This window comes from Apiotrichum porosum (genome assembly GCF_003942205.1).
Source record: "Apiotrichum porosum strain DSM 27194 chromosome Unknown scaffold_7, whole genome shotgun sequence".
Classification (NCBI taxonomy): domain Eukaryota; kingdom Fungi; phylum Basidiomycota; class Tremellomycetes; order Trichosporonales; family Trichosporonaceae; genus Apiotrichum; species Apiotrichum porosum.
In genome coordinates, this window is record NW_021167114.1 from 1,259,367 (window position 1) to 1,274,457 (window position 15,091).

Here is a 15,091-nt window from a genome sequence, read left to right on the forward strand (position 1 = left end):
GTCAACGTCGGTATCGATTGTGGAATGTTTGGAAGGGTCATCGGTTTGGAAACCCGAACAGCGCTGTGTTCAAACCCCCTAAGTCCTGTGTCTCAATGCCATCAACAGTAAGAGCATAGTACAACGGAAACACATCCTGTTGTGACGAGCCCATGTATGCATACATACATCTGTGTCTGCTATCCTGGGGAACAATAGGCTGGATATCCCGACGCAAATACAAAAACACTGAATGCCCGGACGACGCTTTGACTTGGACGTCATCACAAACTCTAACCCAATTTGACAGGAATCGCATTCCTGGCCTTTCTTCCTCCACGGTCACCACTCAAACATAGAATCCAGGCGACATCCATAATGGAAACCGGAGTGACGGCGACCTCATGCGTCCCAATGCAGCATGTGCTTTGGCAAGGGGGACGAAACTACGGGACTCGAAACCTGGCCATGGCCGTTTGCAAGGCACCGTCGTCAGTTGTGGTCGACATGCCGCGGAAATGACAGACTGGGCAGAAACCAAAACGACGGCCGCGGGTGCCTGCATATGCAGTGAGCGCGGGAGCGGTAAACGACTGTTCTCATGGTGGTGTGACGAGTGACCCTCTCCTGGCCTTGCTCAGTAGCCGAGCTCCTTGACAAGCTGCCATAGATACATACCTCACTCACACTTTGACGATGTACACTTTGTCGCTGCTCATCACCACCAACACTGCTGTTCTTCTCGGCGGCAGTCACCCTTTCTCGTCGACATCGGAGGCGGCGAACCGCGCCGGCCGCAACTTCGACCAGTTACCAACATGGCAATATCCCCTTACAGCACGTCAAACCTCTCCTTTCCGGTGGTTCTCGTCAAAATGAGGCTACCATTGGTCATGGTCCTCGGCTTGGTGTTCGTCAAGTGCACACAAGCCCAACAGGCTTTATTCATCGAGACGCCAACAATGTCAGCGTGTCAGATATCCCAGATCAACTGGGGCGGAGGAACAGCGCCATATTCCGTGTACGTGTGACGTGTTCACTGTTAGTTCGCTGACGTTTGCCAGCACATACACTGTTGACGGAACATCGTGGACTCTCATCGGCGCACCAACCACCAAGCTCACGTGGCCCATGGTTGTGCAAATAGCGCCTGGAGCTCAGGTCATGCTGGTCGTGCATGACCAGACGGGAGCGACCGCCCAATCTAGTCCTGTTACAGTTGGGCAAGGCGACACCACTTGCCAATCATCATGGCTTGCGCCTGCTGATATCACGGTAACGCACGCTTCAAGCACTGTGGTATCCGTCTCCGACTCAGCAGCTCAAGTAGTTGCCTCGACAGTTGCGGCGTCCTCCGGATCCCACGTCTCGTCTGCACCAAGCGATGGGTCATCGACTTCGAGAGCTGTTCCCTCGTCAGGCGAGATCACAATCGGTGCGTCTGGTGCGTCGGGCACCACCGCATTGCCAACGGGAACATCCTCGTCGGTGGTCAGGGTGGGCTCAACTGGATCGCCTCTCCAGGACTCCGCTCATGCAACATCCGCTCATGCAACAGACACGTCACACTCGTCTTTGGAATTGGGTACAGCACGCCCTGCTACTGCAACGACCACGGACAGTACCGGTTCTGGAGCAGATTCGACACCAGCATCAAAGTCAAAGTCCAATGCGGGTGCAATCGCAGGAGGTGTTGTTGGCGGTCTCGCCTTCATTGCACTACTGCTCCTCGCGCTCCTGCTATTCCACCGACGGCGTCAAAAGCGCGGCCGCTCGGCCGCCTGGGGTGCTGGCCGTGAAAAGGCTCTCGATCAAGGACCGGACAGGAATGAAGAAAATGCCGCAGGCAGAGCCACACAGTATGAGCACCACCGCCACTCCGACTCCTGGTCCGGTGTGCCAGCAGCTGACCGAGTATCCAAGCCACTTTTGGGCTCGCCTTTCCTCGCGCCAGCATCGCCCACCAACCCATCACGGTCGTCCCAGTCCCAGTCCCAGTCATCTCAATCGCCCATGCCAAGCTCGCCGATGGCTTTGAGCTCGCCGAGGCACACGTTCATGTCCACGTCGTCCTCGGTGCCACCCAGCTTGGATGCTACGACACCAATCACCGCAGACACGAACAGCGCATCGCTCATCAGTCTTTTCCCTGCGCCACCACCTGGTGGCCCGATATCGTCCACACACTCTAGTCCCCTTATGACCCAGGCCGACCGGGCTTCCATGCCTTCTACAGTGCCATCTTCTCCACCGAGGCAATGGGGCAACGCCTCTGGCCCATGGCCAACTCAGGGCTTAGGCGAGTTTGGCGAGATGGATGATAAACAGCCGTCCTCATCAGTTGGCTATGGCCCCAGGCCACCACCACGAAAGTCGCCACGAGCACAACAAACCGCATTGCTTCCAACAATGAGCCCGCTGTAAGGTGTATGAGAAGGTGGCGGCACTGATGACGTGGTGGTCGATGCATAATGAGAATAGCCCCCCAAGTCGCTCTCAACAATGCGCACTTTACTGCATAGCAACCTGTAACCCTTCCCAAACTAACCTCCTTTCAACACTGCTGAATATTTACCCCTCTCCCAATTCACGACTCATGCGGTGGTCTCCTCGGCCTTGTGCCTAGCGTGAAGCTCCTCGACTGGAGCATCGACGCGGTAGTTCATAAGCTTCGTGAGGTCGTCCAGGAAGTAGGCCAGAACGCAGGCCAGAACGCCAAACGGCGCGGCAATGATATAGACGAGGCGGAAGCTGTCTGCCAAACCTTGCAAAACACCGCCCGCACCAGCTTGGATAATTGCGGGTGTGACACCGGGGATCGACTCGAGCGCCGTAGAATTCTCGCTGAGGAGGTCGCCAACAAACTCCGTTACGTATTGGGGCGGCAGACCAGCAGCGATGGCGGCTGCAGCAACGTGTTTGGGAAGCTTGACGCTGGTCGCGCTGTTCACAGTGGCGCTATAAATGGCCGTGAAAACGGAAGCAGCGACGGCGCGACTCGAAGTGAGGACTGCGGTGGCCGTTGCGATCAAGTGGTGGGGTGTTGACAGCTGCACGCCCGCAATCAGGAGAATGAGAGGTGCCGCAAAGCCAATTCCCGCCAGTCCATCAAAGACAATGGCGTTCGTAGACTGTCCCGGCTGAATTGTGGCCATTCCGACTAACTTGTCAGCGATATTCGGAAGTTTCTGATTGACGAGGAGACTTACCGAGTCCAGCGGCGAAGATGGTAAAGCCGACAATAAGGGGACTTCTGATTGTACGGCGCTTGGAGCTCCAGAATCCATAAACGACAGTCGCTGCACCGCTGCACAGCCAAAATGTGATCTGGCGTGCGGCTGAAAGGAAGGGGTCGGTTTCGAAAAGAGCCTCTGTTCTGGAAGGAGTATCAGCGGTTGCCCCCAAACGGACCGAACAGTCACTCACACGGCAGGATAGAACAAGATTATGGAGAACAGCATGACACCTTCACAGAACATGAGGGCGACACAGAGAGGGAAAGTTCTCCTTTCGAACAGGTCGTGATGCAGAATCCCAACCTTGGTTCCTTTCCATTCGTAAAGGCCAAAGGCGATCAACAATGCAATGCCGATGACCAGGGTAGACATGACACGAGCACTTGTCCATGGCCATGGGTTGTCACCGAGCGAGAGCCCGACCAAAAGCAAGGTCACTCCGCCACTGAGCTTTAAAATCTGTCAGATCACATGGTAATTGGACAGCGGCGCGAATGGTGCTCACGAGTGCCATGCCAGGGAGATCGAGACGACCGATCTTCTGCCACAACGACAAGTGGTCCAGTCCCGAGTGGCGCTTGGGAGGGCGATATCCGACGAGCAGGCCAATGACGGTCAATCCCCACATGGCCATCTGGATCCAATAGAAGTTTCGCCAGCCACTGTGAGTCGACTTTTCGGTGAGAGCTCCTGCAATACTTGTGGCGATGTAAGCGGATGGTACGGACAGATTAAGGTCGGTAACTTACAGCGGTGCCGATGCTGCGCCGAGAGAGGCAGCAACGTTCATGAGGGACTGCGCCACTGATTTAGATGTAAGCATGGACTCTCACGGCCGACGACTATAGAGTGGCACTAACGAGGTCTCCACTTGCGTGGCAGGATCTGTATTTTATTGTCAGTTTTAATTCGCTCGATCTGATCGTCAACAATAGACATACCTCGGATGGAATGGCGTAAGCCAAGGGGACGGCAGCAAAGCCCACACCAATGAGGATTTGGGCTACAATAACACGATAGATGTCCTTTGCTCCAGGAGCGATAGCCGCGCCAATAAAGGAGACCGTGCAAGTGGCCACCAAGAGAGTCTTGCGCGCTTGAAAAGTATCGGAAGCGAAAGACTGCGGATTAACACTGCACAAATGTCACTCTACTCACAATGACCGGCCCACCGACGGCTTGAACAAGGGACAAAGCATTAGGAACCCAAGTCTGGTCTGCAACACCGTCGACATCCTTGCCCAGATACGTGAGCTGTTTCTTGTTAATGGATGCCCACTGCGGGAAGCAATCATACTCACCACCGATGGAGGTCCGTTCAAGGCCACCACCTGCGTATAGTTGAGAAGGAAAAGTGCGAGAAGCGCAAAGTAGGTGCGTCGGTGGAGGACAGGCTCTTCGTTCTCGTCCTTGTACTCGAGATCCACGGATACACTGTCAGGTGGCGACGAGCCAGTGGCATCGGGATTGTCCTCCCGGTGTTCAATGTCTTGGCCTTTGACGTCAAGGTCATGTAGCGATTTTTCGACGGAAGGTGTGTTGGTCACCATTGCGAAATGATTCAAACGGAAGAGAGTATGGGGAAGTTCAGACGCCAGTGCACAGCTGTTTGACTTATACAATTGCCATTGCCATCGATATCGAGAGTGTAGGCAACCAACAGACGTAGGTGTCCCACAAGCGGACAGTCTGGCCGGAGTATCCCCGCCATCCCTGACATCCCGGCGGCAGCCCAAGACACATTGGTGTTGGCCCCATGGTTCCCCTCGTCGAAGCAATGGCGTCAATGCGTCAATAAGCGAACGTCCCACTACACGAGGGACGAACCGGGGGTGGGACGGCGCTTTCCAGGCGCATTCCGTTGCTATTCCAGTGCCGCCGGACACATTTGGGGTATGTGGATCGAGCTGTCGACGTGGCGTCGGGTATGCCTTCCGACAACGAGGTGGGCAAGTACGCGCATGCAAAGCAGCCCCAGCGGGATGGGTCATCATCCAGGACGTCGTCCACCTCGATGATATCAGTGATAAGGTCGTTTGACAAAGCCCCCTGTGGGCGAGGAGGGAGCATTCGCTGATTGTACATACATATCTCATATGGCACCAAACTATACAAGGCGGCGTGAGCTGGCCCTGCCGCACGCCTGTTCAGAACGACAAGTTGGAGAGAATGTCACCCAACCTGTCGCCAATGGCCCATGGCGTGCACCTTCTGAGAAGGCGGTTGCTGGTTGAGCGCAAGCTGGCCGATCGGTCAGCGGTGGGGACAATGATAGAACACAATAAACTTGCCTAAAAATGTCCATCTGCTTCTCCTTGCCATCGATCAATCCTTTAACTCGGACTGTACATGTTCCGTCCGCGACGTAGCGCTCCTCGCTGGTACTCGAGTCGCTGTGATGAATGACACTGCCGTTTGTTATTCTATCGTACAGTTGCACCAGTCGCTTCCAGTCAACGACTTGGAGAGCATCGACGACGTCGTTGGTGTCGTATGAGGCTGTGACGAAAGACAGATAGCACAACAGAACGAGGCTGGCCTGGAAAATGGCCCTGGATAGATGTCAACCATTGTCAAGTACCATGGAGCTAAGTTGCCTTACCGGGGAAGAAGGAAGCCCAAGTCCGTGAGGTTTGCGGTCTGATGGAGAATGTGGCCACAGTGAAGCGTGGCGAGTCGCGCTGATGGCGTGTTTACCCATGCTTGAATCTCAGCAATAGTTTCGCTTGGGGGGGTGCCTCCCCGGCCGGAGGCTTCTTCGATTAGACTGAGCGGCGACAGTCGCACAATGAACGTGTAGTGCCAGAGGGCAGAGAAGGCACGCAAGTGAGATGGAGTGTCGACTGCCATAGGGTGCCTCAGCGTTGACAGGATTGCAACGTCCTTGGCGAGATCCATCATGTAGCCGAGGAAACCAGAGAGTTTGCGAAGGGGCAAGTCATCTCCAAACGGCGTCTTCTCAAACTCGCTTAGTTGGTGCATTTGGACAATGCTTTGGGCCAAGAGGACGGTGGGAAGGAATGTCTCGGGCGTGCCAAGGTGATCTGATGTACGTTGCGGATGACAGTTCAGGAGCAGAGTACGCCAGGTCTGAGCATCTTCTGCCTCAAAGAGCGCGTCGGAGAAGCCGTCTTCGCGAGAGACCTGGGCGGAAATGAGACGGGCTATCCCGCTGAAGATGGTTAATTCGGCGCCGTGGATTGTCAAACCCAGAGAGATTCTACAGTGCGCGTCAGCTGCGTTCTGCAATTGAAAAAGGGCATGAGTTAACGAACCGTCTAAAGGTCTCTTCGCGTCCCCATTGTCGCCATTTCCTCTCGAGGGCGTCGGAATCCAAATGCTGAACAAGGTCGTATGTTATGGGATTCGGCTTGACTTTTGTGAACAGGCCATTGCGCCTGCTCATCGTGGCGACAGTGCCATGGAAACACTCTGCAGTGAGCATTTGCTTTGGCTGCCCGTATAGGAAGCTAAAAGCCTGTCCCAAAAGTGCACTGAGAGTCGTTCCAAGGCGAGTTGCCTCTGTGGCCATATAAGTGTCTCGTGCCAACACGGTGGCAACATGCAACCGTTGATAAATCCAGAGGCCATTGTCCCGAGCTGCCTGTGTCCCAACAAACATACAGCCTATGCTACACATGCTGAGCAGCAGCAGTGGTGATGTGCGGTCGCGTTGGAAGGTCGGCTTGTGGATGATCGGGAACGAGGGGTGAAAATCGCGGAAGTAGAGGTGAAGGCATGCGTCAAGAAACTTCATGGACGGGATAACCTCTCCACGGTCGTGCGCATTCATGGAGGCCTAATATGATGAGCGTTGTCTTCTGGGAAAGGGATCAAAACGTTGGCTCACCTCGGGTCCTCGAATGTCCAGCTGGCCAACCACCTGCTCTGGAGATGTAAAGCTGGGCTGTGGAGACTCGGGACGGCTTGCGGACCGCGACACGCACTTGCCGGATTCCCACGTGTCGGCGGTTACAACCGTTCGAGAAGCTCTGCGAGCAGGTCTACCGCCGTTGATAGCCAACATGGATGGTGGGCGGCGATGGGGGTCAGGTGCACTAATAGAGCCGACAGGTGACGAGGCGTCTGGGTACTGAGACTGCGGCGTTGCCTGCATGTCCAACATCTGAGCACCCAGGGAGTCGTCTGTCATCGATAACGAGTGCTGAAGAGAAAGTGGGTAGGACTCGAAGCCACCGCCGGTTGCAACGGACGCCAAGTGGGTCGGACCGGCGAAGACGGCAGCAAGGGCGTGCTCTGTCGCCAACGCTCCTCCGATGGGATTCAACCACCCGGCGATCATGTCGTTGATCTCTGCGCCAGTAGTCGGCATAGCGGTGGGCAAGGAGGAGAGGAAGGTGGCCTGGTTCGACAACAGACCATGTACGCCAGTGCTAGGTGTAGGAGGCTGCTTTGGGTGAAACATGTCGCCATCTCCATGCGCTTCAATACCAGCAAAGGCTGTCGAGGGCGATAGTAGTGTCCCGGGTTGCTCTCCATACCAGCCGTGGAGTGCGACAGCGTTGGCGGCAAAGCGGTCCGCCTCGGATGTTGTGGCAAAGGGGTTACTGCTGGATTGGCCTGGGTCGCCGTCGTTCGAAAACCCTGCCTCGGACAGGTCTGCATTTTCCTCGTCCGTGCGCTGCCGCTTCGCAGAGTGAACAGTGCGTTCGTGTCGCTGGAGAGCATCGGTGCGGCCGAAGCTCTTTCGGCACACGGAGCATTCAAACGGCTTTTGCTGGGCATGGCTTCGCACATGGCGGAGTAAGTGTGCAGGCTTTGTGAAGACGCGTCCACATTCGGGGCAAGTTTTTGCACCCATTGGGGTGTCGACTGAGGCGGGGTCCATGTCGACCGACAGGGGGTCGGTATGTGCGGGGACCAGGCGGGACCCCTCCACCACCACGGGGAAGACGAGGGGAACGTTTGGCAGTTGTGGATGGACAAAGGGACAGATAGGGGATAGCGATGGGTGTGTGTGTAGGTGCGGTGGCGTGCCCCGGACTCGCTTACGGGGAAGAAACGGGTGTTGTGGGGGGGAAGAGACAGATGAAGAGACTGATGGAGGGAGGATGGCAAATGCACGATCGCACGAGAGATGGTTCGCAACACGACCGACGACGCCGGTCCCCCAGGCTCTATATCCGATTCCTCCCTCTATATCCAGCGGAAGCAATCTCCATCTCCCCCCGTCTCCCCCGCGCCCCGGGGAACCGTCGGATCAATCCGCAGCACATTGCCAGCTGCCCGCCAGGAATAGATTCTGCGACAGGCGACATTTCATTCTCATCTGAATACAACATTTCTCTACAGGCCGCTCAACTTGCGTCGCAGGTCCTCCACCAGGCCGTCCACTTCAGTCACCGCCGCGTGTCCAAAGACGTAAAAGTCTGGACGGATGAGCACCACATGGTCGAGCCCCATGTGAGTGTCGAACCAATCACGGTACTCGCCCTCGGTGTCCTCGCTCGGCGAGATGGACACGCACTTGCCTCCAAGAACGTCACCAAAGAATCGGCACGACACGTCTGACATTTGACTCATTGCCGACGTGTCCCCGAGGTTCAACAGCATCCAGCCGTATCCGTGGACCTCGTCGAACAGGTGCTGCCCATCCCCGGTCTTCAGCTCTCGCTGCAGGGAAAGGTGTCCCGCTTCCGGCTGAGCGGTAAGGATTCCTGGGCGACCAAGTGGGGGGTCGTAAAAGCCGGGAGGAGCTGCCGAGTTTAGCAAAAGGCAACAGCAAGGGACTGTAGCACTTACGATTCTTGCGCAATGCTTCGTGCATTTGCCTGGCCTTGATAGGGTCTGTCTCGCACACTACTGAACCGAGTTGCACACAGTCCACCTTTCGCTCGTCAGCAACCGCGCATGTCATCGCAGACTCACGGTTAGCCGGCTAACGTGGTCGAGGCGCTCCTCCTGGTAGCTCCTGAGCACGGCGTCGGCGTTTGCAACTCCGGAGAGAATCAGAGGCAATCTCCAGGCGAGGGCTGCAGCGTCACGGAACCCCGAGTTGAGACCTTGGCCCATAAAGGGAGGCATTTGGTGGAGAGCATCGCCGGCCAACGTCACGCGGCCTTTGACAAAGTTGTCCACCCAGCGAGCTCTGAACGTATAAATGACCTTGCGCTCGAGATCGCAGTTGTCCTGTAGGAACTCGTCAGAATGTCTTGCAATGCCTCACACATAAACATGAACTGACCTTTGTGAATCCCCACGGCGCAAGCAGGCCCCACATCGTGTCGTCCTGGAGCAAAGATTCTTTGCTCTCACCAGGAAGTCGCATAAACTCGAACCGCTTGCGACCAATTCCACCCCAGACACATGAGGTCGGGCGCTTCGGGTCGCAGATCTGGGCCGCGCCAACCTTTCGAACCTCGGGTGGTACGTAGCCATCGCGCAAAAGCTGTCAAGTGTCAGTGACATTGTACGAATCAAACCCTTACGATATCCGCAACTAGCCAGTCGTTTTCAAAGTCCAGGTTGGTCATTGAAAAGTTCTGGAGGCGACGGACGGTCGAGTTGGCTCCATCACATCCCACCACGTATGAGGCTCGAACGCGGCGAGTGTGGGGAGCTTCACCACCCTTGGTAGCGATCGGAGAGTCTCTTTCTTCAATCGTGGTCCCCTGCTTGCAGGTGACGGGCTCAAGAAGCACATCGACACTGTCCGCGTGCTGGTCCAGGGCAGATACGGCTGGAAAAGAAAGTCAGTCAGTGTATGGTGGCCATTTCTTACTGTAGCCTCTCATGATCGGAATGTTGCGCTGAATGGCGGTCTTGTCCAGCAGTTGCTCCAACTCGGGCTGGTTAAATCCCATTGACAGGGGGAAGCCTGAGCGCGTGGGAGCTTCAAAGAAGAGGTCGACAATGACTGTGCCGTCAGCGGTTGAAGTATGCCAGACTTGGCTCACGTTTCAGATCGGCGTCTCGCCACACATAGTTGGTACCGTTTTCACCACCCTCGCCCATGATATCCTCCAAAATGGGGTTCAGCTCCTCGGTGAGACCAAGGGAGCCAAAGAGCCTGCGAGACTCGTGATCAAAGGCAACCGCACGAGGCAGAGGGTAGAGGGCTCTCTGCCGCTCAACGATCTTGACATTGACGCCCTTGGGGCGAAGCATAAGGGCCAGTAGGAGGCCGACGGGACCTGCTCCCACAATGAGGACATCACAGTCGTCGATGCTCATGTTGTGGTGTTCGTTGGGTAAAGTAGGAATGTCTATGAGTGAAGTCGCAGCAGTTCACTAGATCTCAGTTGCATTTTAAGTTGCCAGCGTGATGCGGAATTCGACCGCAAAGGTCGCATTGTCCACCCACCAAGTGGAAGCTTCAGAGTGAGTGGGGGTGGTGGGACAACAATGACGGCAGAACGGACCGGCAGAACCCAGTTCCCCGCAGTGACCGTGATGATGATGGCGCAGTAACCGGATGTCGCCGAACCCCTGGAGGGACGGTGCGTGTGCCCGTCCCACATTCATAGATGGCGGAAGGCGTTCTGTTCCATATGCGGGGGTCTGAGGGTGTATCGGATCTGAGGGTCCCCGCGACGGGTTGTGCTGCAGGATAAAGAGGCCGACGGGACGACGAGGTGCAAGTCGAGCATCCCTTTCCCACAATCACAACAAACCACCCCACAACCATGGTTACGACTGAGACCCCACCTATCCGCATCGTTCGACTCGCACACATGCGCTACAAACATGCAGACATGGCCACGACCCGGCAGTTTCTTGAGGACTTTGGTATGCGTGTCGCCTACGAGGAGAATGGTGGCAAGGTGCTCTACTTTGCGGGACAGGGGCCGGACCCTTACGTTTATGTTGCGGAAGAGGTGCGCGCCAGTGCTATAGACAAAGTAGTTCGACAACACTGACGAGACACAGGCCGACAAGAGCGAGTTCCTGGGCGGCACTTTCCTTGTCGAAACCAAGGACGACCTTGAGCGCGCCAGTCAGTTGATCCCCGGCGCCACCAAGCTCCTCCCGGCTGGCCCAGCAGGCGGATACATGGTCACGTTCCGCGACCCAGACAACCTCCCATGCAACCTGGTCTGGGGGCTTGACGCGCCGCAGTCAACTCAGGTCGGCGACGCCGTCCCAGTCTTCAACTACCCAACATTCAAACCCCGCAAGGGCGTCTTTCAGAGGTACCAGCAAGGACCCTCTCCAGTGTTCAAGTTGGGCCATTTTGGACTGTACGTGAGCCATATGAACCTTGCCAGCTAACCCATCCCTCCAGTCTTATCAGCGACTTCAAGAAGACGTACCAGTTTTACTGCAAGTACTTCAACGTTAAGGCTACCGACATTCTCACTGCCCCGGACGGAACCCAGGTGGCAGCCTTCTGTCACATTGATCGCGAGGAAGAGTGGGTTGACCACCACACGTTCTTCTTCTCTCAGAACTCGCTGCACGTCGGTCCCCACCACTGTTCGTTTGAAGTCAATGACCCCGATGTGCAGGCTATCGGTCACGACGTAAGTGCCCTGTCTCGTTTTCGAACCTCCGTGCTCACCATACCCCAAGTTCCTGGAGGCTAAAGGGTACCGTCCAGCCTGGGGCGTGGGCCGTCACATCCTCGGCTCCCAAGTCTTCGACTACTGGTTTATGCCTGACGATTTCATGATTGAGCACTACTCGGACGGTGAGTCTCAGTAAACAGGGCCACGGCTGATTCCCCTTCCAGGTGACCTCGTCAATTGCCACCAGGAGACTGGTTTCCTGGCCGCGAGCGACGAGGCCCTTGCCATCTGGGGCCCTGCTGTCCGTGAGTTTCAGTGCCAGATCGTTAATGCGCGGGGCTCTGCTGATTATTACTTTAGCGAAGGGATTCATGGATGCGGTGATCGACAACAAGAAGAAGGCTTAGAGACGAGTGTTGTAGTTACTCAGTACTAGTTAGCAGCTTGAAATGCCAGAATGTGCTTTTATTAATTCCATGGTCTGCTGGAGCATTTCAAAACCAATTTGTCTGGATTACACCGGCTCGGCCGCCTGCTTATGTCCTAAGGGGTCAACATCAACCTGCACAGTGTGGCCCAACGTCTCCTCAGATCGCAAGGCAGCTGCGGGGACTCCAGGATGTTCCCCGCAATGGGGCAACCGGCTGTGGCCAGGGTGGGCATCATCAGCAATTCGCCGAGAGCACAAGTCCCCGCACATCTACGTCGCCCAAGTCTTGTCAACCCTCTCCAACTCCAAACTCCATCTCCAAATCGCACTCTCGTCCCACGTTCGTCCCACTCTCTCGTCCCACATGACTAATCTTTCCCCCATGAGGCCGTTGATTGTTGATTATCTCGCGGGGTGGTGGCCTGTTGACGGGACGACCCCAAGCGCTCAAATAGCGTTGGCTCGGGTAGCGTCTACCCTCCCCATCATCACCGGCGTCCTCTTCAACGCACTTCATAAACCATGACAAACTCGACTGAGTGGACCAGGCTCGTTCGCTACACGGGGAAGGACGGCCAGGTTCGCCTGGGCCAACCCGTTGACCCGACGGTCGACGTTGGACTGGCCGTTGCGGCTGGACAAGAGGTCCAAGTGTACGTTATCGACGGCGACGTGTACACTGGCACCGTTACCAGCACCAAGGACGTGGTTAAGAAGGTGAGGCACTTGGCTACCGTTCACAGGCTGACTCTAAACAGGTTCTTTCACCCGTCTCTCGCGACGATTGCAGCATTATCCGCTGCCTTGGTCTCAACTACAAGGGTTGGTCATTTGCAATCTGGCGGCAATGTCGCTTACCACTGCGCAGCTCATGCCAAGGAGGCGAACATGGCGATTCCCAATGAGCCCATCCTCTTCATTAAGCCCCGCACTGCGCTTGCAGGCCCTGGCGAGCTTCCTGTGGCCAAGGTGTCCCAGGATGACCAACTCGACTTTGAGACTGAGCTGGCGCTTGTCATTGGCAAAGATGCACTGAACATCTCCGAGGAGGACGCGCTGGACTACGTTCTTGGGTGAGTGTAGGCATCCCTTTCTGCTCGGCTAACATGTCAGTTTCACATGCTCCAACGACGTCTCGTCTCGCAAGCTCCAGCTTGCCAACGGTCAATGGTGAGTCCCATTCCCATTGCGCTTCTGACTCCCGTGCAGGTGCTTCGGCAAGGGCTTGAACGATTCGTGTCCCATCGGTCCCGTCCTGGTGCGTCCCGGCCAGTACGATCCAGACAACCTGGACTTTAGGGGCGTGCTCTCAGGAGAGACCGTGCAGGAGTCGAACACCAAGTAAGTGACTGCATGTACGTGGACTGACGGGGCAGTGACATGATTTTCAGCTGCAGGAAGGCCCTTGCCTATCTCAGTCAGGGAACGACACTCGAGCGCGGCAGTGTCATTCAGATGGGCACCCCCAGCGGCATCGGATGGGGTCGCAACCCCAAGCGCATCATCAAGGATGGCGAAGAGATGGCTATCTGGTTTGAGGGAGTGGGCACGTTGGTGAACACGTTCAAGTATGATTAGCCGTTCCAGACTTCATCATTTGTAAATCCTACATGAACAACTTTCTGACTTTGTGTGACTCTCTTTGTGAGGCACCAATCTGTCACTCAGCCGCCTGCAGCTCTACACCCCCTTGACCGCTACCAATCTTCTAGCCCCGGGCGCCTGTTCGGTTGACTAATCGCAGGGTAGAGGCGGAGGCGGAAACTGGGACGGCTTCTCCACAGGCTATTGCCTTGGACCACCCCAGGTTGGATCCCCAGTGTGCGCTGCCTTTTGTTGAACTATTGAACGTCCCACAAGCCTCTTGCACCGGTGAGGTCGTCAACGTGGATGAAGGTGTGCAGTGTGTCATTCGTCCTGTGGGGGAACGTCCTTGATGCCTCGCAGCGCCGCAAACGGGTCGTCGTTGGGGTCGAGAACACGCTCGTGCTCAAGATAGTTGGCAGTGTCCGCCGCAACCTTGTCGCCGTACTTGTCTGCCACCCACGCTAGAGTAGCGTCCGTCCCAGCAGTGACGCCTGCGGATGTCCACACGTTGCCATCTTGAACCCAGCGGGCGCGCGCAACCCAGTACGTCTTGGGGCCCAACACTGTCATGTCGTAGAACGCGTTCTTGTTGGTGGTTGCGCGTCGACCATCCAGAACACCTGCGCGTGCCAAAAGTCCAGCACCTGTGCAGACGGAGATGATTGTTTGGAGCGTGGGGTAAGAGGACCGGATGTAGGCCACAAGGGCGTCCACATCGTGAGCAGGAGCCCTCGTACCGAACCCTCCGGGCACAATGAGCACGTCAAGCGCGGGTACCGAAGCAATTGTGTGGGTAGGGACGACGCGCTGCTCGCATTGGGTCAGAGTCATCTTGTCGGAGCGGTTGGATACGGGTTGAAGGGTCTCGGCGATGATCGACAGGTCGATGGGCTCGCTCCGGGAGAGCACGTTGATGACGTCAAGGGGGCCGAACACGTCGAGGATTTGGAAGCCGGGGAACAAGAGCATGCCCATGCGGAGTGGTGTTGTCGTCGCCATGGCCGTGATATTCTGCCTGGTCGCGCGGGAGTGGGTGGTTCCAAGCTGGAGCGCGATGTGCATTGAGTGTCGGATGTGTCGAGTCAGTCGTTCGTCCTCTACATACGTTCGCCGCTCGGATCGCGGATAAACTCCGGTCAACCCGGATAAATCGGCCCGACGCGGGGATATTCAATGGCCACTCGCACACTGGTACCGTACACTGGGCCATCCCTTGCCCATACCAAAAGATAAAGTAACGTCTCGGTTGTCCAATTCGCAATCTTCTTCCCCTCCAGTCGTCAAGCACTCTAATAGGTCTTCGACATGATGCGATCCCAGAGTATGTTGTCTAAGATTCAAAACACCGAAAAGCAGCTCCAGCGGCGCGGAGGTCATCGGCCACTTTTGCC

The 15,091-nt window shown here is 56.2% G+C and overlaps 7 protein-coding genes across 7 annotated transcripts; 3 read left to right on the plus strand and 4 right to left on the minus strand.

Annotated features, from left to right (window-relative positions):
* Window positions 1–797: 797 nt before the first annotated feature.
* Window positions 798–2,403, plus strand: EHS24_008776 (uncharacterized protein; the record flags this gene model as incomplete). The annotated part of the gene is made up of 2 exons (XM_028624078.1): window positions 798–1,000; window positions 1,044–2,403. 2 exons carry the CDS (start codon window positions 798–800, stop codon window positions 2,401–2,403), a joined length of 1,563 nt encoding a protein of 520 aa, XP_028476052.1.
* A 170-nt stretch (window positions 2,404–2,573) lies between these two features.
* EHS24_008777 (uncharacterized protein) lies at window positions 2,574–4,765 on the minus strand (the record flags this gene model as incomplete). Its single annotated transcript, XM_028624079.1, has 9 exons — window positions 2,574–3,139; window positions 3,189–3,355; window positions 3,406–3,665; window positions 3,721–3,913; window positions 3,965–4,019; window positions 4,076–4,100; window positions 4,157–4,336; window positions 4,374–4,469; window positions 4,517–4,765. The coding sequence occupies 9 exons, from the start codon at window positions 4,763–4,765 to the stop codon at window positions 2,574–2,576; spliced, it is 1,791 nt and encodes a 596-aa protein (XP_028476053.1).
* A 622-nt stretch (window positions 4,766–5,387) lies between these two features.
* Window positions 5,388–8,064, minus strand: EHS24_008778 (uncharacterized protein; the record flags this gene model as incomplete). Its single annotated transcript, XM_028624080.1, has 5 exons — window positions 5,388–5,456; window positions 5,503–5,767; window positions 5,818–6,435; window positions 6,491–7,014; window positions 7,066–8,064. 5 exons carry the CDS (start codon window positions 8,062–8,064, stop codon window positions 5,388–5,390), a joined length of 2,475 nt encoding a protein of 824 aa, XP_028476054.1.
* Window positions 8,065–8,522: 458 nt separating this feature from the next.
* Window positions 8,523–10,409, minus strand: EHS24_008779 (uncharacterized protein; the record flags this gene model as incomplete). Its single annotated transcript, XM_028624081.1, has 7 exons — window positions 8,523–8,932; window positions 8,979–9,063; window positions 9,105–9,365; window positions 9,421–9,624; window positions 9,665–9,915; window positions 9,958–10,092; window positions 10,133–10,409. 7 exons carry the CDS (start codon window positions 10,407–10,409, stop codon window positions 8,523–8,525), a joined length of 1,623 nt encoding a protein of 540 aa, XP_028476055.1.
* A 521-nt stretch (window positions 10,410–10,930) lies between these two features.
* Window positions 10,931–12,090, plus strand: EHS24_008780 (uncharacterized protein; the record flags this gene model as incomplete). The annotated part of the gene is made up of 6 exons (XM_028624082.1): window positions 10,931–11,053; window positions 11,106–11,416; window positions 11,461–11,698; window positions 11,748–11,865; window positions 11,908–11,988; window positions 12,044–12,090. The coding sequence occupies 6 exons, from the start codon at window positions 10,931–10,933 to the stop codon at window positions 12,088–12,090; spliced, it is 918 nt and encodes a 305-aa protein (XP_028476056.1).
* Window positions 12,091–12,635: 545 nt separating this feature from the next.
* Window positions 12,636–13,691, plus strand: EHS24_008781 (uncharacterized protein; the record flags this gene model as incomplete). Its single annotated transcript, XM_028624083.1, has 6 exons — window positions 12,636–12,830; window positions 12,872–12,935; window positions 12,982–13,186; window positions 13,227–13,283; window positions 13,323–13,454; window positions 13,511–13,691. The coding sequence occupies 6 exons, from the start codon at window positions 12,636–12,638 to the stop codon at window positions 13,689–13,691; spliced, it is 834 nt and encodes a 277-aa protein (XP_028476057.1).
* Window positions 13,692–14,021: 330 nt separating this feature from the next.
* On the minus strand, window positions 14,022–14,762 carry EHS24_008782 (uncharacterized protein; the record flags this gene model as incomplete). The annotated part of the gene is made up of 1 exon (XM_028624084.1): window positions 14,022–14,762. The coding sequence occupies one exon, from the start codon at window positions 14,760–14,762 to the stop codon at window positions 14,022–14,024; it is 741 nt and encodes a 246-aa protein (XP_028476058.1).
* Between the last annotated feature and the right edge of the window lie 329 nt (window positions 14,763–15,091).